The 24,153-nt window shown below is 37.2% G+C and overlaps 1 protein-coding gene across 6 annotated transcripts in view; it reads left to right on the top strand.

Annotated features, from left to right (window-relative positions):
* Positions 1-4,923: 4,923 nt before the first annotated feature.
* DOCK9 (dedicator of cytokinesis 9) overlaps positions 4,924-24,153 on the top strand; it is a 353,079-nt gene continuing 333,849 nt past the window's right edge. For 2 of the 6 annotated variants that reach the window (XM_074299428.1, XM_074299424.1), the window contains exon 1: positions 4,926-5,579. In XM_074299428.1, coding sequence (XP_074155529.1) covers positions 5,451-5,579 — 129 coding nt within the window. In that variant the 5' untranslated portion in view covers positions 4,926-5,450. Of the gene's footprint in view, positions 5,580-24,153 lie in introns of all 6 variants that reach the window. The other 4 variants (XM_074299435.1, XM_074299430.1, XM_074299422.1 and 1 more) reach the window with 3 other exon arrangements.

Genomic DNA, 24,153 nt, shown 5'->3' with positions numbered 1-24,153 from the left:
AGTGGAGGAAGCGAGAAAAAGCTCCTTCCAGAAAATTTAAGAGAGGGACAGATATGAAAGATGTCCCCCATACTGGTAAACTTTTGGCAATCCAATTTGAAAGGTCAATTCAAGACTCCATTCACCTCCCATCTTTTACTTACACTTCAGCTGCTTCAGTCCGTTCTCCTTCCTGTCAATTGCACCTTTATGTTTTTTTTTATTTTTCAAGTAATAAGTATTTCATAATTAATCTGGATCCCCCACTTTTCTCATTAAATTAAATAAAAAATACTAATCAGAGAACAGTATCCCTTAAAACATACCTTCCCAGCCTGACAAAGTCCCATGTTAGCCATGTTTGAAAATGTCAACGTGAGTACAATCTGCAACTGAATCCAATTCTTCCCGTGCAACAAGAAATTCGGTTCTGCACACATATATTGTATCTAGGATATACTGTAGCATTTAACATGTATGGGACTGCCTGCCATCTAGGGGAGGGGAAAGTTCTGAACAGAAGTGAGTGCAAGGGATAATGTTGTAAAAATTTACCCACGTACTGTCAAAAAATGTTATAAATTAATAAAATTAATAAAAATAAATACAGTCTGCGAAACAAATCCTCATTTTAGACACATTGAAAAGGCATGTCTCAACATTTTAAGTTCATTACTTTTCAGTCAGATGAATAGCATATTTCATTTTCATTCTTTGGACTAGTGGTTTGTCATCGAATTGCTCAAAGTTCCAAAATTGTTCTTCCTCTTTAATGACATCATTATTGTATAAATTATTCTCCTAGTTTTACTCACTTCATTCTGCATAATAATTCCTAGTTTCCTTTGAAATAGGCCATTTCATCATTTCTTATGGCATGTTAACATTTCCGTTGCATTCATATGCTACATTCTTTAAAAGTAAAACAGTTCCTTAGTTTCTAAAGTTTAATCTGCTGTACTCATCTCATAAACTCATAAACTATGGAAGAGAAAAGAGTTGTGGAGATTAGAGATAATATACTCCATATTCTGACTTGTCAAGAGAATGTTGAAACCCCCCAGTAGAAAAAGCTTTCATCTACACCCAAAGAGAGAGGACTGTGGCAACTGAGGGTGGATCACAACATAGCATTTTCATTCTTTTTGTTGTTTGCTTGCATTTTTTTTTCTCATTTTTTTCCCCTTTTTGGTCTGATTTTTCTTGTTCAGCAAGATAATTGTATAAATATGTATGCATATATTAAATTCAACATATATTTTTAACATGTTTAATATATATTGGATTACTTGCCATCTAAGAGGAGAGGAGTGTGGGGGAGGATTTGGAACAAAGGTTTTGCAAGGGTCAGTGTTGAAAAATTATCCATGCATATATTTTGAGAATAAAAAGTTTTAATTAAAAAAATATGACAAATGTGGAAATATGTTTAAAAGCATTGTACATGTATAAACTATATCATGTTGTTTGCTGTCTAGCAGAGGGGAGATAAGGGAGGAATGGAGCAAAAATTTGGAATACAAAATATGCAGAAATGAATACTGAAAACTTTACATGTATTTGGAAAAATAAAATATTATTGAGGAAAAACTCTTCTGAAAGATATTAATAACTTTACAGTTACACAAGATCACATAATCTTTCTGGGCCAGCTCCTTCATATGTAAAATAGCAGTGCAGTGGGAATTAGACTAGGTGCTTCTATCTCTAAATCTAGGATCTTACGATCCTATAACCTCTTAGGGGCCTAATGAATAAAATACTGGACAATGAGTAAGACCTGCCTGGATTTGAATCCTGCTATATAAGCAAGTCACCTGATGCCTTAAGAAGCCAGTTTCCTCATTTGTAAACTTGAGGATAATAATAACTATTTCAAGGGTTGCTGTGGAGGTCAAATGAGACCACTGATAGAAAACTTTGGAAAATTAAAGTACTTTGTCAAACTGAAGCCCCAGAGTTAAATGACTTGCCTAAGATCACAGAGCTAATAACTGGTAGAATTGCTACTTGAGTCCAGATGATCTGATTTCAGGCCTAGTTCTCTTTACACTTTACCTAAGGTGCCTTTCTAAATAAGCTATCTATTTTCTATTCCCTGATGACTTAACCTGCTCCCATCTCCGGTGTTTTCTTTCAGGTTTTTTTGTTTGTTTGTTTGTTTGTTTTTTGTTTTTGCTGCGACTATTGGGGTTAAGTAACTTGCCCAGGTTCACACAGCCACGAAGTGTGAAGTGTTTAAGGTTATATTTTATCTCAGGTCCTCCTGACTTCAGGGCTTGTGCTCTAACCACTATACTAACTAGCTGCCCCTTTAGGGGTTCTTTTTAATCTGCATAAATATTCTGTACTAAAAGCTCTTCTCTTGTCTAGCCTTTGCCATATGCTCTGGAAACTCACTGCTTCTTTAGGGTGCTTCCCAGAACTCTCTAAACTTAGGTGAATAAAATAAAATTAAAAATACTTCACTTCTTCTCCCTTAGAATTTCTGTCACAGAGTAACCTTAAACTTTAAATATGGACACAATAAAAAGAAGAGAATTGTTTTGGATAGTAAACCCATTGGAAACAGACTTTATTTAATTCTGGGTTCCCTCTTCCCCTTTTAAAAAGTTTCTTATTGAATACACTTGAGATTTCATAAATGTTTCAAAAATAAGGAAAGTTCAACATACAGTGAACTTCATTTGTGTCTTCACCTACAACACAATAAAAATAATAATATACAACTACCACCATTTAAATGACTACCCTAAGGGTTCACTGGTTATTAAGCAAAATATTTGTAGCTTCATTATAAAACATTATAGTCTTTCTTTTCTTTGATTCCAGGAGTTGAATACATACAGTGGTTTTGGTTTTTCCAGACTATTTTTTGAAGGGAGAATTACTGATGGTGAAGAAGCTAAACCAGTGTCTTATTAAGCTATTAGGTTCTGGACGGACAAAATGTAAAACATGAAAGTCTCTCTCTTCAGAGACATATACTATTATATATTATTAGGAGAGACAACATATATATGCATACAAAACATAGAAGAGACTAGACCTGTAATGTTATTGGTATAGGGAATTCCCATATGAAAAAGCTAAACTAATCAATTAAGTATTTTATTAAGCTCTGTTAGTTTCTGGGTATACAAAATGTAAAAAAAAGAAAGTCACTCTCCTCAGAGACAATATATACATGTAAACAAAACACAGAAGAGACTAGACCTGTGATTATTGGTATAGGGAATTCCCAGATGAAAAAACTCCCTCTGCTAATATACGTTGGCATCTTCTTTGCAAATTTTTCTTAGAAAATAGCCTAGAAAGACATAAAACATACAAAATCAATACATAAATTCAAGAAAATTTTGAGGGTGGAATACTAGCAGCTGGGAAAAGCACAGGAAAATTTCAATTTCTCTCTCTAGCAAAGGTATAATTTACCCATTTAAACAACTATTTGTTAAATGTCTCCAGTAAAAAATGAAGTGGATATCCTGCCTCAGATACTTACCAGCTGTGTGACCCTGGGCAAATCATTGGCTTCGGTTTGTCATCTGCAGAATGAGGAGTTGTAGGCCTAGTTGTACTAGATGACAACACTCTTTGTCATGTTGAGGTGACTGTTAGGCTTACAAGGGGATTAAACTCTGAGATGTCCTGCCAGTCTACATGCATGTCTTTCATTAGAGGACCAGCCGTATTTTTAGCTATTCTTAGCAATTCCTGAAGACCATTTACTAAACAGTAGAGGAGCTATGGTATTATTGGAGTTGGGGGTACTGTACATGCAGAATTACGCTGTTTTCTCTCATTTTATCCAGGGAGATAGATCTTATTCAGGATCACACAATCAAGTCGGAGGTATTATCAATTATTAGAGCGAGGTATCCAGGTTTTTTGACTTGCATAGCCTCTTTCCATTGTACTTAAGAGATAAAGAAGTCTACTTTTGGACCCCAATATCAATGATACCATGTTAGTATATGAAAATTTTCAATGAGCCCCCATGGCAGATACAATTTTTTCTCCCTATGAGGCCTCTTGGCTGCTTTCCTATCCTCTTGGGAAATATCTTCTTGGGGTAACCTTTTTTTTTTTAAATTCTTTTTTTTTTCTTTAAAAGAAATGCATGGAAAATTTTTCAACATTGAGCCCTGCAAAATCTTGTGTTCCAAATTTCCCTCTCCTTCCCCTCCCCCCTCCCCTAGATGGGAAGTAATCTAATATATGTTAAACATATTAAAATATATGTTTTTTTAAATTTTTTAATTTTTTTATTTTAAAAGTTTTTATTTACCAGATATATACATGGGTAATTTTACAACATTGACAACTGCCAAACCTTTCGTTCTAATTTTTCCCCTCCTTCCCTCCCCCACATGGCAGGTTGACCAATACATGTTAAATTATGCTAAAGTATAAATTAAATACAATATATGTACACATGTCCAAACAGTTATTTTGCTGTACAAAAAGAGTCAGACTTTGAAATAGTGTACATAAAATATATGTAAAACTCAACAGATGTATACATATTTATATTTTGTTGCACATGAAAAAAATCAGATCAAAAAAGGGTAAACAATGAGAAAGAAAACCAAGTGCAATCAAACAACAACAAAAAGAGTGAAAATGCTATGTTGTGATCCCCACTCGGTTGGGGTAACCTTTCTCCAATGAGATCTCCTGGACGTTGGTTATTGCAAGGACATTGGGTTGTGTCCCACTATTAAGTATGTCATGAGTCTCCTTCAAGGTTATCTTGCGCCTTTTAGTCCCAAGATCCTTTTTATCTCAGTCCGTTCCCCTCCCCCTCCCCCAGCCCCTATTTGCATAGTAAAGTCTCCCGCGTGGGTATTCTTGCCTGAGGTTTCTCCCTCTGCTCTTTGCTCTCCCCACCTTTTATTTGAACGTTCTAACTTTCATCCCTTTGGGGGAGCCCTTCTCGTCGGTACACCTCGTCCAATTCTTTTATTTCCTTTCCGCCTCCGGACTAGCTCGGAGAGCACGTTGTACCCACTTCCCTCGCCGCGCTCCGGAGTGGGGCCCCGAGAGCGCGCCCGTTTCTGGAAGGGGCCCCGCCCCGCCCCCTCCACTCGGCGGCCCCGCCTTGGGCCGGACACTCCGCCCAGAGGAGGAGGCCGCCGGCGCTGAGACCTGGTAGCATGGGGGAGCCGGGACAGCCTCCGGAGCAACTACTGGGAGCGCTGCCCGGAGTGAGTGGGGAAGCGGCCGTTGGCCCGGGCGTCCGCGGAGGACGAGGAGGCAGGATCTGGGCTTGACAGCGGCGGGGAGGGGACCGGCCGGGAGCTGCGCAGCCCGCGAGCCCCCGGCTCTCTCGGATCCCCGGCGGGAGCCTGGAGCGAGGAGCGGCGGGGAGAAGCTGGGCCGGCTTGGGAAGCTGCACCTGGCGGCGGCCCGAGCGGCGAGGGCCGGGGCTCCCGGGGGAGGACGAGGCGGCGGCCGGGAGGCAGAAGATGTCGCAGCCGCCGCCGCTCCCCGCCTCGGCGGAGACTCGGAAGTTCACCCGGGCGCTGAGCAAGCCCGGCACGGCGGCCGAGCTGCGGCAGAGCGTGTCGGAGGTGGTGCGGGGCTCCGTGCTCCTGGTGAGTGCGCGCGCGGCGCCGGGCGCGCGGGGGCAGGCGCAGGTAGGGAGCGCAGGGGCCGGGGCCGGGGCGCGGCGGGGCGCATCCCCAGCCGGCAGTCCCTCCTCCCCACGCCACGCTCCCTCCCTCCCTCCCTGGGCTCCCGTCAGCGGTCGGGCTGAGGCGGAGCCCTCCGAGGAGCTGGGGCTCCAGGCTAAGAGGTCGGAGGGAGCGGGGAAGAGGAGCAGAAGTGCACAGAGGGGGTGGGGAGGCTGCCCAGCACGGGTCTCCGGAGCCATGCAGACCATCCACAGGGGAGACCCGAGAACAGCGTCCCCCTCCCCCCGGTGGTGCCCTGCCTCGCGCTGGGGAGAGAACCACTCCCTGCTGCTCGTCTGTCCCCCAGCTCACCTTTCACCTCTCCCTCGGGAGGAGCAGAGAACGCTTTTGGTACCCTCCCATCTTTCACCGGCGGGCTTCCTCTTTTAGCGGGGACCAAAGCTGATATTTGGCACCTGTGACCCCCTTCCTTCTCCCTCCCATTTACCGGCCTACTCCGAGGGGAGGGGTGCCTGCCGTCTCTGGGTCAGAGGAGGGGGCGATGGGTCCTGGGACCTCTCTTCGAGCCCCGCCCGGAGCCTTAGGTATGCCCCGGTACTACTGAACCTCAGGGGCCTGCTAGCCCAGCCACCTGTGTGCTTCCCTTCCACAACTGATCGAGGTTAGCCGTAGATTTGTACTTTCCCCAAACGTGTGCATCCCTCGGGGGAGATGCCGAGCTCCGCCGAATGTCTCCGGATGAGAGAAAGGAAGTGATCAGATGTGAGCAGTTTTAAGTCAACTCGTCTTCGGCGTGGGGGGCTAAATGAGGAAGCGGGAGGAAAGTATGACAGATCCGACTTTTTAATGCTGGTGATTCTGCGGGAGCTGCGCTAGAAGTCCTAGTTAGGGTTTGGAAGCGGCGTGCCACCCATCTGGAAACTTTTAGCCATTCTTATGTATTGTAAAAGGCTTTTGGTATGCCTTGAGAGGACTTTGTTTGTGGGTGGGGTACTTTTTTCTTGTTTGTAAAAAAGAAGGTTCTGGGCCGAGAGATAGTATATGTGGGGTATTTTAGAGTTCTGTGGATAGATATTGGGGATCAGAATTAAGTTACATCTTTATTTTTGCTAACATTTTGACTGAAATTTAGCACTTTTTTAATTATTAAAAACATTTTTCCGAAAAAGGGGTCCAAAAGTTTTCATAATCTTCTAAAGACGTCCCTCTCACACAGAGAAGATCAGAACCCCTGCGTTAGTAGCAGAGGGCATATGTTCTTAATGTAAGTTAAACATTTTTTGATACTGAGATGCTCTGTGGAATTCCGTCAGAAGTCGAGATCGTATAAATGATTTGTGTATTTCCATATCCAGTTTGTTCAGTTCACATGTCTAAGGCAAAAAGCTGTTAACTTAGACTGATATCACGAACTGTAAGCACATTCTTCATTCAACTATGATCTCAATTAATTTGTTAATAGGGTTAACTAGATGGCCCAGTGCAGTGGTCCTCAAACTTTTTAAACAGGGGGCCAGTTCACTGTCTCTTAGACTGTGGCAGGGCCAGACTATAGAAAAAACAAAACCTCACACTCTCCGGAAGGAAAAAAATTAAAGCTAATAATAATAGCTAACAGTTATATAGTATTTACTATGTGCTAAGCACTTTACAATGATTATCTTATTTGATCCTTACAACAATCCTTTGAGGTAGATGCTGTCACCCCTATTTTACAGCTGAGGAAACTGAGGCAGTTCAAGGTCACAGCTTGTAAGGGTCCAAGATTAGATTTGAATTCAGTCCTTCCTGATTCCATGCTCTTCACTCTCACCACTGTAAGAAGGAGCAAAGAACAAGAGACTCTAATCATCTTAGCTTCGTAGTATCTTAGATATACATCCTTAGATGCCATTTATATTATGTATTATATTATAAATATTTTAAGATAACATCTGAGGAAAACAGATCTACCATTTATGGACTATAATGCCATTTTATATCTATTATGTTTTATATATAGATATAGACATATAGATACATACATACATATATACATACAGATAAATAGATAGGTGGATGAATGAACGGATATGTATATATCTATGACAGTCTTTGGGCATGTGCAGCCAGGGTCCCTGGTGTCTCAGTACTTTTAGTCTTCTAAATGTGGCCATTTATCTGATAAAAACATGCTCTAACAATAAAATGCTCTGAGTTTAGAAGGCCCATTCAGAAATAGGAAGGGCTTTCAGTTGAATAGGAAAACATATTTCCAAACCACACTCTGACTTCCAGTATAGGAGTTGTGACTGGAAGGTTCACTGGAGGATGATCTACAAAGGGGATCTTGGGGAGAGGATTAACACCTGAGGGAGCTGGCAGAGGTTCAGAGCTACCCACCCATAAATATCACTGGGCTCAGAACCCAGCACTTGCTTCCCTTATCCTTCCTTCTTCCTTCTCCCTCTCACCCCCATTTCTCTTACCATGTACCAGGTCCATCCAGTGCTGATTCCCAAATCACTCAGTCAGTCTAATAACTCTAGGCTATCAGAGTCATTGACAAGATACACTGATTCTCTTAAAGGAAAGACTAGTCAAATGAGATCTAAATATCTCCTATAACTTTGTATAAACTTTATTGATGGTGGTTATAAATAATATACTTTCTAAGGACCAAGAGTTTTAACTTTGTTGATGGTTATAACTAATGAGCTTTAAAGACCAAGTCTGTTCTTAATTTTAATGAATTCATGGGTAGCTAGTTAGTGGAATGGATAGAATGCTAGGCTTGAAATCATGAAAAACTGACTTCAAATATGATCTTAGACTCTTACCAGCTATGTGACCCTAGTCAAGTCACCTAACTTTGGATTGCCTCAGCTTCCAAATCTTAAAATAGGGATAAATAATAGCACTTATCTCACAGGCTTGTTGTGAAAATTAAATGAGATAATAAGTGTAAAGCACTTATGCCTAGTACATAGTAAGCATTATATAAATTTTAGCTACTATTATTATTATTATTATTATTATTATTATTATTATTATTATTATTATTAATTTATTATCTCCCCGTAGCACTTAGTAGGGTGGTCAAGAACTGGTAAATGCTTTTAAAAAAGGTTCTTAACAGACTGACTAATAATGCAGCTTTTCAGAGGAGCTAAAACAACATAAAATCCCCAAACATTTCATTAGTTATTTTCACATTTAATAAGATCGCAGAATTGGTGAATATTAGCATTCTGTGAAAATATAAGGTTAGTTCTGTAAATTACAGCATCAATTTTAAATACAATTCTCATGTTTTACCCTTTTATTGACCTCTTATTGTGGGCCTGTGTTAATTTGTTAGACTATAAAATGAGCCTTTGGCTTGACAACTAAGTTCTAAGTTTGACTCAGGAATACATTTAGTTCCAGACTTGGAGTCCGGAAAGATCATTTCTGGCTTAGTTGTGTGACTCTGGAAAAGTCGCTTTTCTGTTAACAACCTCAGATTTTTATCTGTAAAATGAAGATAATAGTCATTGTTGTGAAGATCAGATGAGATATGATGACAGAACAACTAGGTGGTTGTGCAGTGGATAGAATGCTAGGTCTGGAGTGAAGAGGACTTTTTTTTTTCTGAGTTCAAATCTGGCCTCAGGCACTTAATGGGAGTGTGAACCTAGGACAGTATCTTTGCCTCAGTTTCTTAGTCCATAAAATGAGCTGGAGAAGGAAATGGTATCTTTGCTAAAAAAATTCCAAATGGTTCATAGAGTCAAGATATGATGGTATAGCAACAAGTAATTTGTAATAATAATAATAACTTGTAGAAGTCTATACATAGTGTTGGAAAAAAATTGTGTTTAGAGGCTATGAAAAGAAGACTAATTATTCTGTGTTTCTGTTGTAGAAGTTCATATAATGTTGAAAAAAAATTGTGTTTGGGGAGTATGAAAAGAAGACTCATTATTCCGTATTTCTATTTAGCTTTCCATGATTTAGGACAAACATACCAAACACAAGTATAAAAAATTCAGAACTGAAACGGAATTCTCACTGAGCAGTGTTAACTGAATTTTATTTAGTGACTGTTTTTGATGAGGCTAAAGGAAACTGAAGTGATCCTAAATCTTTTTTTTTTTTCCAAACTATTTAAATAATATATAATTGATCTAGACTTAAAAGGAAATGTAGCAACTTAAGGAGGTAAGTATTCTTTCTCTCCAAAAGATCAGTGTAAATGTCATGCAAGCACCCAAAGTCATTTTATCAGTTACCCTGCACCTAAGTATTAGAGTGCTAGTTAGTCATCTGGCTACTTAGTTTCCTTAGAGATCTTATCTGAGTGTCTGCAGCCCAAGTACCTCTTGCTGTGCTTTAGCTCCTGCCAGTTATTTAATTCCATTCCGGATTCCTCTGAGAATCTTTGCCTTTTGCAAGGCAAAAGGAAAAAAAAAACCCAATGTTTTGTTATTGTTGTATTCACTTTATGGTGATAGAAAGGGATGAGCTGGAGGGAGAAGAAGTCTCTTCTTGGGCTTTTTTTGAGGAACTTATCTTGGAAGTACAGGCAACCTGAGATTATCTCTGAGGTAGCCTGAGACAGGAGAACATTGATCTTTAAATCCACAGGTAATGGTGATAATTTCAAATCAGATGTGGTTTCGAATAGTGGCATTCACAGGTGTTAATTTCATTTCCCTCTCACTGTGATGGTAGTACCTATCATTCAGAAATGGTAAATAGGCCATGAGAAAGGTGGCCTTGATCATCTGTTCTGGGTAAATGAGAGCTGGCTAATCAGAAGTGATAATTCCCCTGAATTCGCTTCCATTTAATTTTATGTATTTTTTAAATTACAGGTTTTTATTTTCAAAATATATGCATGGATAATTTTCAACATCCACCCCTACAAAACTCTGTGTTCTGATATATTTTCCCCTCCCTCCCCTCTCCCCCAGTCAATCCTCCCGTCCACTTAATTTTAGAGGAGTTAAGAATTATACTTGTGATAGGTTTAGAATTCAAAGTTAGAAAAGTAATTAAGCATTCATTCATTCAAAAAATATTGAAAAAACTGTGTATTATTCAGTCACGTCCAATTCATTGTGATCCCATGGACCATACTGATCTTGGGATTTTCTTGGCAAGGATACTGGAATGGTTTGCCATTTCCTTCCTCAGGGAACTAAGGCAAACAGCTAAGTGACTTATCCAGGTTCACACAAATAGTGAGAGCCTAAAGCTATAAGGGTCCAGTGCTTTATCCATTGAGTACCCTAACAGCCTACATTTTACTATATGTTAATAGAGATACAAAGTTTGAATTAAAAGAGGATTCTTTTCCCTTATTGAGCTTCCATTTTAATAAAGAAGATAATAAGATATAAGTAATTGAATGCATGTTTGTTGAATGAATGTTGAATGAATGAAAGAAAAGAAACTTTAATAATTATTATCCACAAATATGTCTACTTTATGTAGGGCACTATGCTACTGCTCTAAAGAAATACAGGGCTGAGTGCAGTGATGGCCACCTCCCTTAGTTCATGAGCTTATTATTATCCATGGGATACAACCTTGATACAGCAGTACTAGAGAGGCTTACTGAGAGAGCTGTACTTGAGAGGAAGATAGGAAAATATGGGGAAAGATGATCTATATAGTAAGACCTGAATGAATGATCTCAATAATAACGGTGCTACTGGAATTGAGAGGAAAGAGCCTTATTTAAGAGTTAGCATGGTTGGGAAGGTCTTCACAGACAAGGGAGAACTTGAGCTTTGCTATGGAAAGAAGGTATGACTAAATAGAGGTGTGAGATACTGGGGGAATGTGTGAACAAATGCTAGGGAGAAGACATGAATGACACTTTTCTTTTAAATGTTTTTATTGTCACTTTTCCCTCTTTATTTTTTTAAAGTTATAAATTTAACAAACATAGGTAGGTAAAACATTTATTAGGAAATACTCATTGTGAGCCAGGCAGTGTGCCGCGCACATATTATACAAAATGCACATTGAAACAAAAACAATTTGGCAAGACAGTCCTGCCTTCAAGGAGATGATATTCTAAGGGAATAAAACAGCTTAAAAAGTGGAGTTAGAAAAGGGTCTATTTATCTCTCAGTATAGTGTAAAGATGAATTGGAAGTGGCATGGAAATCTGCACTTCATAAGATAAGGTGAAAGCTTACCTGTGAGAACCAGAGTATTTCAGGAGTGGAATACAAGATTCTTGAGATGGAGGAGATGGGGATGAATCTGACTTTAGGGAGATATGGCATAGAAATGATTATATACAAAGAAAAACTGAAAAAAAGAAATGAATCTCTATTATATATATAGATTTTAAATTTGACATGTTAATACCAATACTATCCTGCTTGTTTGTTTCCTTCTGAATTTCCTTCTAATTTTTTGTGTATTTCTATGGTCTTTTATTCTCTTTTCTTTCTTTTTCTTTTTCTCATTGTTATTCCTCTATCTCTCCACAAAAATTCCCTCCAAAAGTCTTCTCTTATAAAAAATAAGTATCATCAAGTAAAACAAATTCACACATTGATTGTGTCTGAACATATATATCTTATTCTGTACCTATAAAAGTGGGGACAGGTTCAAATAGAAATGGGGCCACTAAACCCTACATAAGGATCCCTGTGGCCTGCATATTGACTTAGAAAACCACATGTGTTTATTTATTTATTTTTTATTAATATAGCAGCATTATTAATACGGTTCAGGCTGCACTTGGAAGTGTTGAGGGCCTCATGTCATCCTGGGCATTAATATAATGACTACAACATTTTAAAGTATTGAAAAACTTGTAAACTATTATCAGTGCAGTTACTGAATCTGGAGTTAGGAACAGTTGAATTCAAGTCCTGCCTCAAACACTTGCTAGTTATGTGATGCTGAACATGTCACTTAACCTCTATTTGCCTCAGGTTTCTCAAGTGTAAAATGGAGATATTATCTCTATTTCTAAAGGATGTTTTAAGGACAAAATGAGAATATTTGTAAAGCACTTTGTACAATGCATTGCACATAATAGGTATTTAATAAATGCTTGTTCCAGTGCCATTCCCTTCCCCTCTGTCAAAAGGTAGGAAGGATACTTGATCATCAGACTTTTGGGAGTCTGACCAATAATTGCATTGATAATAATTCACAAGTCTTTTAATATTTTACAATGGTGTAGCCATTATGCTAATTATTCTGGCTCTGTTCATTTCACTCTGCATCAGTTACACTGCAATTTGAGATTTTTAGAAATCCATTCTCTTCATCATTTCTTATAGCACAATAATATTCAGGTACCATAATTGTTCAGTCATTCACTCACTGATAGGTACCCCTTTGTTTCTAGTTCTTTGCTACAATAAAAAAATGTTGCTATAGCTTTTGTACACATGGGACCTTTTTCATTTTCTTTGTTTCCTTTGAGGTACAAGTGATATTACACAATCAAAAGGCACAGTACAGTTTGGTTCCAAGTTGCTTTCTAGAATAGTTGGATCATTTCACTCTCCCACCAATAGTGCATTAATGGGTTTGCCCTCCCAAACAGGCATCTTTTGTAGCATCACCACCAGCACCACTACCCACAACACCACTTTTAAGCAATGACATCTAACAGCATCAAATGACAGCATATATTCAAAAGTATTTCCAGGAATAAGTTGACTAGTTCATTTGTTCCAGGTACAAAGGTGAGGAAGATAAAGCCATGAGGTATAGTAGATGCTAAATTTGGGATAGTTTGGAATAGATGGCTAACTACTTAGCCCAAAATAGCTTTTAAAAAGAAAAATCTGTCTTGGGAATGAGGGATGAATTCATTATTGAGGTTAAGCTACATAAGAAGAAATGCTTAACCCTTAATAAATCATTGCAAATTTTGCATTAAATTTTTATGTTAGGAAAATAAAAAGTAAAAGTTCCTTTTCTGGGACTTCAAAGTAAAAATGACAAGTTTCAGAACTGGATTGGACCTTATACTGGGATGGTCATTTCAGAATGATACTTTTATTCTGCACAGCTAATGGTTTAGTCTTTATCCTAGGTTTAAAACTCTCCTAAGATTGGGGTGGGAGAGAATGAATTAATGGAGGGCAGTATCCAATTCTAAAACCGAGCAGGAGTCCTTTTATGCTTCTGTTGAAGAGAAGTCTGATACTTCTTGACAGAGAGGAATGGAAAGAAATGGGAACTATCAAAGCCATTTCTTGATCCCACCTACCTGGACATTAGTTTAGTTCTCCGGTTCTTTATGAGGAAATTAAGTCTTTTGCATCAAATATCTCTATTGTAAGGAAGCTTAAAGGCCCAACTTCCTTAATTTAAAAATTAAGGTTTAGAAAATTTAAGTGACTTGATAAAGATCACATAGGTACTAAGTAAGTGGCCCTCTTCATACTTTTGCAGGTTTTTGTACGTAGGGGGACTGGATGTTACCTTGTAATAAATTTTTTGGGGAGGGGAAGAGATAGTAGGAATTTAAATTTAATAATTAGAGACATTTCTTAGGTAACTTCAGTTTTTTTTGATAACAGATATAGAATAGAAGATAATGAAAAAGAAAGCTAAAATTAAAATCTGGATTTTAAACATAGCTGCATGAGTAGTGAAAGTGGAAGAAAAAGCAAGTTTTGAGGGAAATCAATCAGTAAATATTTATTAAATGCCAGGTGTGAGTTGGAGTTAACCACATGAAGCACGTATGAGATGAGCTTTCATGGAACTTGAAATAAGCTTCTCTGGCCAGCTCTGGAGATTCGTCTTCACTCAAGAACATGGTACTTTGAAGTGATGCAACAATCTCTTGTTATCCATATATATGGATAACTATAAATATAGTTATCTGTCAGTCTCTGTCTCTTTTTCCTCTTTTCCTCTGTCTCTGTCTCTCTCTCTCTCTGTCTTGATGTCTGTCTCTTTTTCTTTCCTTCTTTGGGACTTCCTGTGAGCATGGGAATGAGATTCCACTTCCCTGCACTTACTGCAGCTGTTTGCAGCTGCACCATACCTTTATGTTGCCTAAGTATAGGTGACTGGTCAGTGATCACAAGAAATAAATTTTCCAGGAAAGTTTTGAGAAAAGAAAATTACTGTTGACAGGAGGATGATCCCAAGTCCTGTCCTAACATGCCAGAAAACATGATTCTTAAAAAAGTCATTAGGACTGTTCACAGGTGATTGAGAGATCATCACAAAGTACCAAGTCTCTCATTGCTAAACACATGTGTTCTCAGAAGTGAACTAAGGTGGCTTCACTTTTGCTCCATAGGATGGCTTCTGAAAGCCATCTTCAACAGATGTGCCTTGGGGCATACAAATTTGTGTTACAAATAACAACATAAAAAGTAATTTTGAAAGGGAAAGTACTAGGAGCTGGGAATATGGCAGAGAAGATCAGGAAAAGTTTGTTGAAGTTGTTTGGGTGGAAGGATGCTTGAGCTTGAGTCTTGAAGAAAGAGAGACTCTAAGAGATGGAAATTATGAGTAAATCCCTTCCAGGACTTTAGAGTGCCAGACCTGAAGTCATGAAGATCCATCTTTGTGAATTCAAATCTGACCTCAGATACTTACTGGCCATGTGACTCTGGATAAGTTACTTAGCCTTGTTGAACCTCAGTTCCTCATCTGTAAAATGAGCTAGAGGAGAAAATGGCAAATGATTCCAATAACTTTGCCAAGAAAACCTCAGATGGGGTCACAAAGAGTCAGACACAAAGAAACCAGCTTAATAACCATTCCAAGACAATGTAAAGATGGGAAATAGAAGAAACAGAGACAGAGAGAGAAAGAGAAAGAGAGACAGATAGAAAGAAAGAGACAGAGAGCTAGAGACAGGAAGAAGACCATTTGATTGGACCAGAATATAGAAGGGGAATGATATGTAACAAAGCTCAGAAGACAAGTGGGTGCTAGATTGTGAGAGACTTTAAATAGTAGAGAGGAAAATAATTATGATGGTTTGATGATAAGTTTGGTTTCAAAATCAGATCTTTCCTAACTTCTAGTTGGACACTCTACTAAAGTGCATTACCTGTCCATACAAGGAAGAGAATATAAGGAGAGAAAAAGGCTGACAGAATCTTGGGCAATATCTATTTCAAGGGAGATGGGAAAAAGAGCCTGTGAAAACAAAAATGAAGTGGTTTGAGGAGATACTGGCACAGTATGGCATCTTGGATGCCAAGAGAAAGAGAGTATGTAGGAAGAGGGGATGCTCAGGAGAGTGATATATTTCAGAGAGATCAAGAGAGAAAAGCCTAAAAAAACACCCTGCATTTGGGAATTACATGTCTTTAGTGATTTAAAAATTTTCAGTTACTCCATGGTTCACAAGTATTTATGAAATTACAGTGGGTCTTTGCTCCAAGTATTGAATAGTGAAACTCATTGTTTACAAGAGTCAGTGGAAAGACTTTTTTTTTTTTAATTGAAGCTTTTTATTTTCAAAACATATTCTAGGATAATTTTTAAACATTGATTCTTGCAAAACCTTTTCCAATTCTCCCCCTTCCCTCATCCCTTCCTCTAGAAGGCCAAGTAATCCAATATATGTTAAACATGGAAAAAATATATATTAAATCCAGCATATGCATACATATTTATAAAATTATCTTGCTGCACAAGAAAACTCTGATCAAAAAGGAAGAAAAATGAGAAAATTTCAAGCAAACAACAAAAGAAGTGAAAATATGAAGTGAAAATACTATGTGATCTACACTCAGTTCCCATCTACTTTGGGAGTAGATGGCTCTTGTCATTACAAGATCATTGGAACTGGCCTGAATAATCTCATTCTTGAGAAGAGCTATGTAAAGATTTTTTTAAAAAAATATGGAACTTAGATAATAGGAACTGCAAATGAGTAGAGGATTGTAATAGCTTTTGTGATCTTCTAGGGTCCTTAGTTATTATCTGGTTCATTGGTGTCAAACTCAAATAGAAACATTCTTAACACATGGTAAATTAAAAACTACAAATTAACATTATCTGTGTTGTATTATATTTTTCTTACTTTTGTTAAACATTTCCCAATTACATTTTAGTCTGATTCTGGTATGCCAGGTATGCTGCTTTTCAGGACCAAAATTTTGGTACTCTGATTTTGTCCAACTCATATTTTACAGGTGAAGAAATGGAAATTAAATTAATTTTGTAGAGTATTATAGCTAAGTAAGTAGCAGTCACAATTTGAACCCAAATTTAGGGTTCTCTTAACTCCGTGAATGCTGTTACTTCTATTCTATCCAATTTCATCAAATTAGAGCTTCAGAGATAAAGGCCTAGAGGATTTACTTCCATTTTCCTTGAAAGTGTTAGAGTCTAAATTCTTTCTTTTTGGCCCTCAGTTTTCTTCTGTTGAGGGGGTAGATGATGTCTAAAATCACTACTAACTCTGTTGTTGTTAAGTTGTTCAATTGTACCTGACGACAAAATCCATGTTTCATGGTAAAAATATTGAAGTCATTTGCCATTTCCTACTTTTTTGTGTGTCAAATAGGGGTTAAGTAACTTTTCCAGGATCACACAGCTAGTTAGTGTATGAGATTTGAACTCAGATCTTTTTGACTCCAAGTCTAGTGGGCTTTCATCCATTGGACTATCTCGCTGCCCCTGATACTAAATCTAGATCCCAATAAAGCTTACCCTTTTTCTCTAATCTGTAACTTTTTCTTTGGTACAGCTTTTTCTGGGAACTTTCTTTATTTCTCTCAAGAAAGTATATACTACTTCTTATCTTTATAACTTGGTTTCCTTACTTAGATGAAATCTCTGAGATTTCTTCTAGCTCTAACATTCTTTCAGTAAGGCAGGGCATGGTCTGGTGGGAAGAATGCTGGATATAGGATTCATCCTGTTTAGGATCTCGATTTCTTCATCTATAAAATGAAATTGATAAGGTGGAAATGATCTTTAAAGTGCCTCCCAGTTTGATACCTTGCAATATTTTCCCTTTCTTTTCTTGCTTGGGTCTCTGGCCCAGAAGTTGGAAACCACTGGACTTTGTTCTTGTGAAGAGTAGAGGGGATTTAAGTTTGATGTCTTGGAAAAAAAATTTCCTAACAATTAGTGCTATCCAAAAGTGGAATGGGCTGCTTTTGGAAAATTCTCCCCATGGAGTTTTCAAGGAGAAGCTAAATATTAAGCATTTAGGGATATTTTAAATCCTGGCAAGGCATGAGTTGGACTAGATAGCATTTGAAGTCCTTTCAGAGAGATTTAAGATTTTAAGATTCTGTGATTATTGTGACTTGTCCCCAGTTATGTGGATTAGAAATAGATTTGGGTATTCAAGCTCTCTAGTGCTTATCTACTCCTTATCTTTACTTTAAAATCACTAATTGTTTTTTTTAAAATAGCCTATCACTTAATTGACTAAAGAAAACCAAACATAAATTTCTACTGATTAGAAAATATTTACAATGCTGTTTTGCCTGGCCTTTTTTTTTTTTTTTTTTTTTTTTAATTTTTATTTATTTATTTTTTTAAAGATTTCTTTGTGAAGTTTGTACTTTATAAGATGGATGTCCTGGACTTTGATTATATATGTGAGGTAATTCCACCTATAGGTATTGAAACTTGTCTCTCCCTACTCTAGTACAACTACATAACTTCTAAAGTGGTTAACTTAGAAACTTAGAAAGATTATACAAATTATCCTTCTACCCAATAAATTGCAGTTCCTCTTTATTACCTCTAGATTCAAATACAAAATTTTCTCTTTGAAATTTAAAGCTCTCTACAGCTTATACCTTTCCTATGTTTTTATCTTAATATACATTACCTATCTATTGTTCTGCTGTTTTGCTAGCTGACCTTTAAATAAGTACCAATTGATCTTTTTATTTACCATGAAACTAAACCCTTCTTACATGCGGTATCCCCTTAGTAGAGTGAGCCCCTGAGAATCTCATATATATATATATCTATATCTTGTATGTGCTTAGTACATAGTAAGCATTTAAAACATTTTCCCATTCTCTATCATCACTCACACATGTTGCGCAGTTGCACAGACTGCACATCTTCCATCTCTGTGCAGTTCCTCATGGGGAAACCATTGATTGGAGTAGTCAGAACATATACAATATATTTTTTATTTTTATAATAGTTTTTATTTATCAGATATATGCATAGGTAATTTTACAACATTGACAATTGCTAAACCTTTTGTTCTAATTGTCCCCCTCCTTCTCTCCTCATGGCAGGTTGACCAATACATGTTCAATATGTTAAAGTATAAATTAAATACAATATATGTATACATGCCCAAACAGTTATTTTGCTGTACAAAAAGAAATCGGACTTTGAAATAGTGTACAATTAGCCTGTGAAGGAAATAAAAAATGTAGGCAGACAAAAATAGAGGGATTGGGAATTCCACGTAATGCTTCATAGTCATCTCCCAGAGTTCTTTCACTGACTGTAGCTGGTTCAGTTCATTACTGCTCTATTGGAACTGATTTGGTTCATCTCATTGTTGAAAATGGCTGCATCCATCAGAATTGATCATCATATAGTATTGTTGTTGGTCCTGCTCCTGGTCCTGCTCATTTCACTCAGCCTCAGTTAATGTAGGTCTCTCCAGGCCTTTCTGAAATCATCCTGTTGGTCATTTCTTACAGAACAATAATATAAAATATTTATTAATTCAGTTTGTTATTTTATATGGTATTGTAGATGACCCCTCCAAAAACAACAATAACTAACCAATTATAATAGTACCATCAAAGATCATTGATCATAGTTCACCACAACAGATGTAATAAGAATGAAAAGAATGAAAAATGAAATTGTGAAAAATACCCAATGTGACAGAGATATGTTATAAGCACATGATGTTGGGAAAATAATGCCTGCAGACTTGTTTGATGAAGGGTTGCCACAAACTTTCTATTTGTAAAAAACACATCTGTGAAGCACAATAAAATGAGCCTATGTGTGTATATCTACCCTTTTTTTTTTGTTGTTAGACTGTAAGCTCCTGGATGGATGCTTCATTTTTGTTTTTCTCTGTTCAGCATAGTGCCTGGCAATAAAAGGTGCTTTAGAGGGAGGAAATAAGCATTTATATAGGTGCCTACTATGTGCCACAAACTGCACTAAGTGCTTTTACGAAGTCATCTCTCTTTATCTTTGCAGTAACCCCATGAAGGATGTACAATTATTATCCCCACTTTATAATTGAGAAAACGAGACAAATAGAGGTTAGGGGTCCAGTATCTCATGGTTAGTTATGTGTCTGAGACTGGATTTAATTTGGATGCTTTCTAACTCCAGTCTATCCACTTAATTGCCTATTACATGCTTGTTTAATTGACTGAAGCTCTTTAAAGGAAAGGTGCATTTTATTTTTGGCACATAGCATTGCTTGGCACATATGGCGCTTGTAACATTAAATATATACTTAGAAATTCTGTGAATTAGTATAATTGACTAAATTAGTAGACGCAAAGTCATAGAATTTTAGAAATTTATGACTAAACAGAACTTTTTTTTTTTTTTTTAGGCTGGGGTTATGTGACTTGCTCAGGGTCACACAGCTAGGAAGTGTTAAGTGTCTGAGAATAGATTTGAACTCGTGTCCTCCTGAATTCAAGGCTGGTGCTCTATCCACTGCGCCACCTAGCTGCCCCTAAAAAGAACTTTTAAGACAAATTAATCTAGTTATTTCATTTAGCACATGAGAAATTGAAGCCTTAAAAGGTTAAGGTATATGTAATTGAATTTTTATTGTGTCATGAATCCTTTTGGGCACTGTGGTGAAATCTACACACACATACATATACACACACACATACATATGCATGCACATAAATAAACAAGTTCATGCATCCACAGGTTAAATTCCCTTTTTAAATCTGACTTTAAAATCTCGTTCTCTTATTCCTAATTTTCTTTCCAATAGACCACATAGTTGGATTGATTTTCAATGCTGTATTTGCCTTTCTTCAAATGTATTTATAATCCATGATAATTGTGGAAGTATATAAAAAAAGTATAAAAGTTCCGTGAATTTCCTTTTCTTTTGATTTTATTAGCATAGCTTTGTTCTTGAATAGAATGAAAATCCCCCACTGTCTTTCAACAAACTCTTAACTCTCTTTGAAAGCAGAGATAAGGATGAGTCAAGAGAAGGAATTAAGTAAGTTATTACAACACACAGAAGCATGTCAGATAAAATTTTTGCTGCTAAGAGGAAAAAAATCAAATTTAGTAATCAAACTATAAATTCAGATTTTAGTTTGTATTCTTTCTTGTTAAATTATTGCTTCTAAAAAGGATTGCTCTGGGTCTAGAATTCTACTTGAAGTCTGCAAAGCCAAACAAATTATATTAATTTAGATGGTTCAACTTTTTTTTAGAATTACTTCTGTGGCCAAAATACATATTTTAATTTAATATTCCATGACTAGTCAGTCTCCAAGGTACCTTCTAGTTCTTAAGATTCAGGGATTCTGAATAGCTAAGTGGTCATTTAATTCAGGTTGTAATACTTACAGGAATTGCATGGCAACTCAATTTAGTGAACATTTATTAAGCTTCTACTAATATGACCAACTGGGCTAAGTTTTGTGGATAGAGATTCTACAAAAGACCTTGCTGTTAAGGGACTTACTGTCTAATGGGAGAAAATGACAAAACCACAAATTTTCTTGGTCACTTGTGGCATTGTTGAGGAATTAATGTAATTCCATTTTATTGTATATCATAAGTGAAGGTTTTCATAGTAAGGTATAGCAGAAAATAAAATATTGAGTTCCCTTATGGCATATTTGTATTTATAGGATATTAAATTTTCTCTTCCCAGATTTTTAATATCTGTTTAGTAATTTTCATTTTCTCTGGATACAGTTTCTTGGATGAATGTGAGGCTAGAATGTTGTCTTAAGTGTTTTTCCAGACGATTAGATGGAACTGTTCATTATTTGATGCCTTCTTTGGAAAATGAAGCATGAATGTTTTTTTCTGACTTTTCTGAGGTTGGCTTTGTGAAAGCCAATTAATGTATCAAGTTTTAAAAGGAATTTTATTAGCTAACCACTTTGAGCTCAAAAGCACATGGATTTCTGACACAGATTAATTTTCTCTAGAACAGTTAATATGTTGGACAAGCTTTAGCAAGTACATTGGTATTTGGAATTTCATGATGTGTTGTTAAAAGTGGTGAGTGGGAGGAGGGACATATAAACCTGTAGAAATGTTTTGTGAATCATTGACTATTGGAGAGAATCTTGTATTAATCTTTTAATATGATGAGAAGAATATTAAAGCAGTAGACAATTGGGGACCTACAAGGGTCCTAGGCATTATAAACTGTAAAAGAGTGCATACCTTTTGAAGGTTTAAATGAGAACCAGGGAAAGAAATTTCGTTTGCTGCTAGAGTGAACACACTATCTCTATGACTTCAGAGAGCCAGAAAGAAGAGTTCCTTCTCTCTCCTTCTCCACTTTATCCCTTCCAAATTTCTGGTGGAATTTTAAATTTTGTCTCCATCTAATGTATTTGGAAGCCTACCCAGGTTCCTGTACCATGGTGATAGCCAAGAAAGATTTGAATATCCATTTCTTTATTGCATCTCTATTGGTGTTGCTTCTGCTCCTTCAGATAAAACCCATCCACTTTTCCCAATCTGTGCTATTCTTATTCATTCCTTTTCATAAATGATAGGATCATAGGTCTAGGACAGGCAGGGACTTATGTAGTTTTTTAATCTTCTCTCTCTTTCAGCCATCCTCATTTCACCAAAAGAAACAAAAATCCTGAGAGATTGTGATTCATCCAAAGTAGGTCACACAGGTTAAAGGATGAGCAAAGAATAGATCTGAATCTACAGACACAGAGAAAGATAAACAGAGAGAAAGATAGAGAGATGGAGGCACATACAAGGAGAAGAGAGAGGAGAAGGAGAGGGAGGGAGAGAGGGAAAGAGGGAAGGAGGGAAGGAGAAGGGGGAAGGGAGAGCAAAAAGGAAGGAGAGGGAGACCATGAGACTTAAGTTTTTTGGGGTTTTTTTCTATTGTAAAAAACTCATTGGGGGTACTGGAGCCCTGGTGCCTTTTCTTCCTTCCTTCCTTTCTTTCTTCTTTTCTTTTCTTTCTTTTTCTTTTTCTTTTTTTTTTAAGGAGGCAATGTTGAGGAAGTACTAATGTAGTATTTGGACTGACCAGTTATTGTTTCATTCTTGCTACATGGGCAGCCTATCTCCTTTTCTGAATATAAACATCTTTGGTAATGTCCTTTATATGTTTCATCATTAGAAGTGTGTTCCAGTTTCTACCCTCTGTGAATCTTTTACCATTCATATTATTTGTAACTTTGATGACTTTGAATTTGCGAGACATTTTAAACTGATTTGGTTCCAACCCAATTATTTAGTTTGGTTCACATCTCTTGCTTGCATTGGCTTCCTTCAAGACTCAGTTCAATTCCTACTTTCTGTAGGAGGTCTCTTACTCTCTCTTCTTCATCTAGTGCCTTCTCCTTTCATATTACTTTTCAAGTACTCTATGTATAGGTCAGCCAGATAGCACAGTGGATAGAATTCTGGACTTAGATTTGGGAAGACTCCTTTTCCTGAGTTCAAATCTAGCTGTAGACATTTACTAGCTGTGTGACTTAACCCTACTTGCCTCAGTTTCCCCATCTGTAAAATGAACTGGAGAAGGAAAGGCAAATCATTCCAGTGTCTTTGCCAAGAAAACCCCATGTTGGACACAAAGAGTTGGACACGACTGAACAATAGCAACCCAGTATGAATATTGTATGTGCCTAGTTGTTTACATGTTGAATCTCTTTAGAAAGTATGCTTTGACAAATATGGAAATATGTTTAGAAGAATTTAATCTATATAGGATTAGTTGCTGTCTGTGGGAAGGGATGGGGAAGAGGGAGGGAGAAAAATTTGGATGTTGAAAACTATATTTGTATGTATCTGGGGTAGTGGTGGAAAGTTATCAAAAAGAAAAAAAAAAAAAAAGAAAGAATGTTTGCTCCTTGAGTGCTGAGATCAGGTTTTTGCCTTTCTTTAGCACAGTGTTTGGCATAGAATAAGCACTTGATAAATTGCTTGTTGACTTGATTCTCTAGGATTCTAAAATTCAGTTCCAGCAACAGTGGCTTTTGTGGAAGGAAAAAGATCAGGGCCTGGATGAGTCTCCCGTTCATTCATTTTAAAGGGATGCCCTTCTTGTTTGGATTGTTCCATACCAAACCTGTATGTGTCAAAGTATTTCTTTATTCAACATCCTTAGGTAGCTTAGCTTCATAATTTGAAACATTTTAAATTTTTTTCCCTTAAAGCATAATGAATTTATTGGTTTGTTTATTAAAGTTTTTTATTTTCAAAATATATGCATGGGTAATTTCCAACATTCAATCCTGCAAAAACCTTGTGTTGGAAATTTTTTCTCTCCCTTCTCCCTGGCCTTTTCCCCTAGATGGCAAGTAATCCAATGTAAAAACATAATGAATTTAAAAGAGATTTGTTTAGTATTCATTAAGTACTTGAGCTTAATTTTTTAAAAAATGAAAATAGG

This window comes from Sminthopsis crassicaudata, chromosome 3, assembly GCF_048593235.1.
Source record: "Sminthopsis crassicaudata isolate SCR6 chromosome 3, ASM4859323v1, whole genome shotgun sequence".
In the NCBI taxonomy this organism is placed as follows: Eukaryota; Metazoa; Chordata; class Mammalia; order Dasyuromorphia; family Dasyuridae; genus Sminthopsis; species Sminthopsis crassicaudata.
The sequence above is the reverse complement of the archived record's forward strand: the minus strand, read 5'-3'. Positions and strand labels throughout refer to the sequence as shown.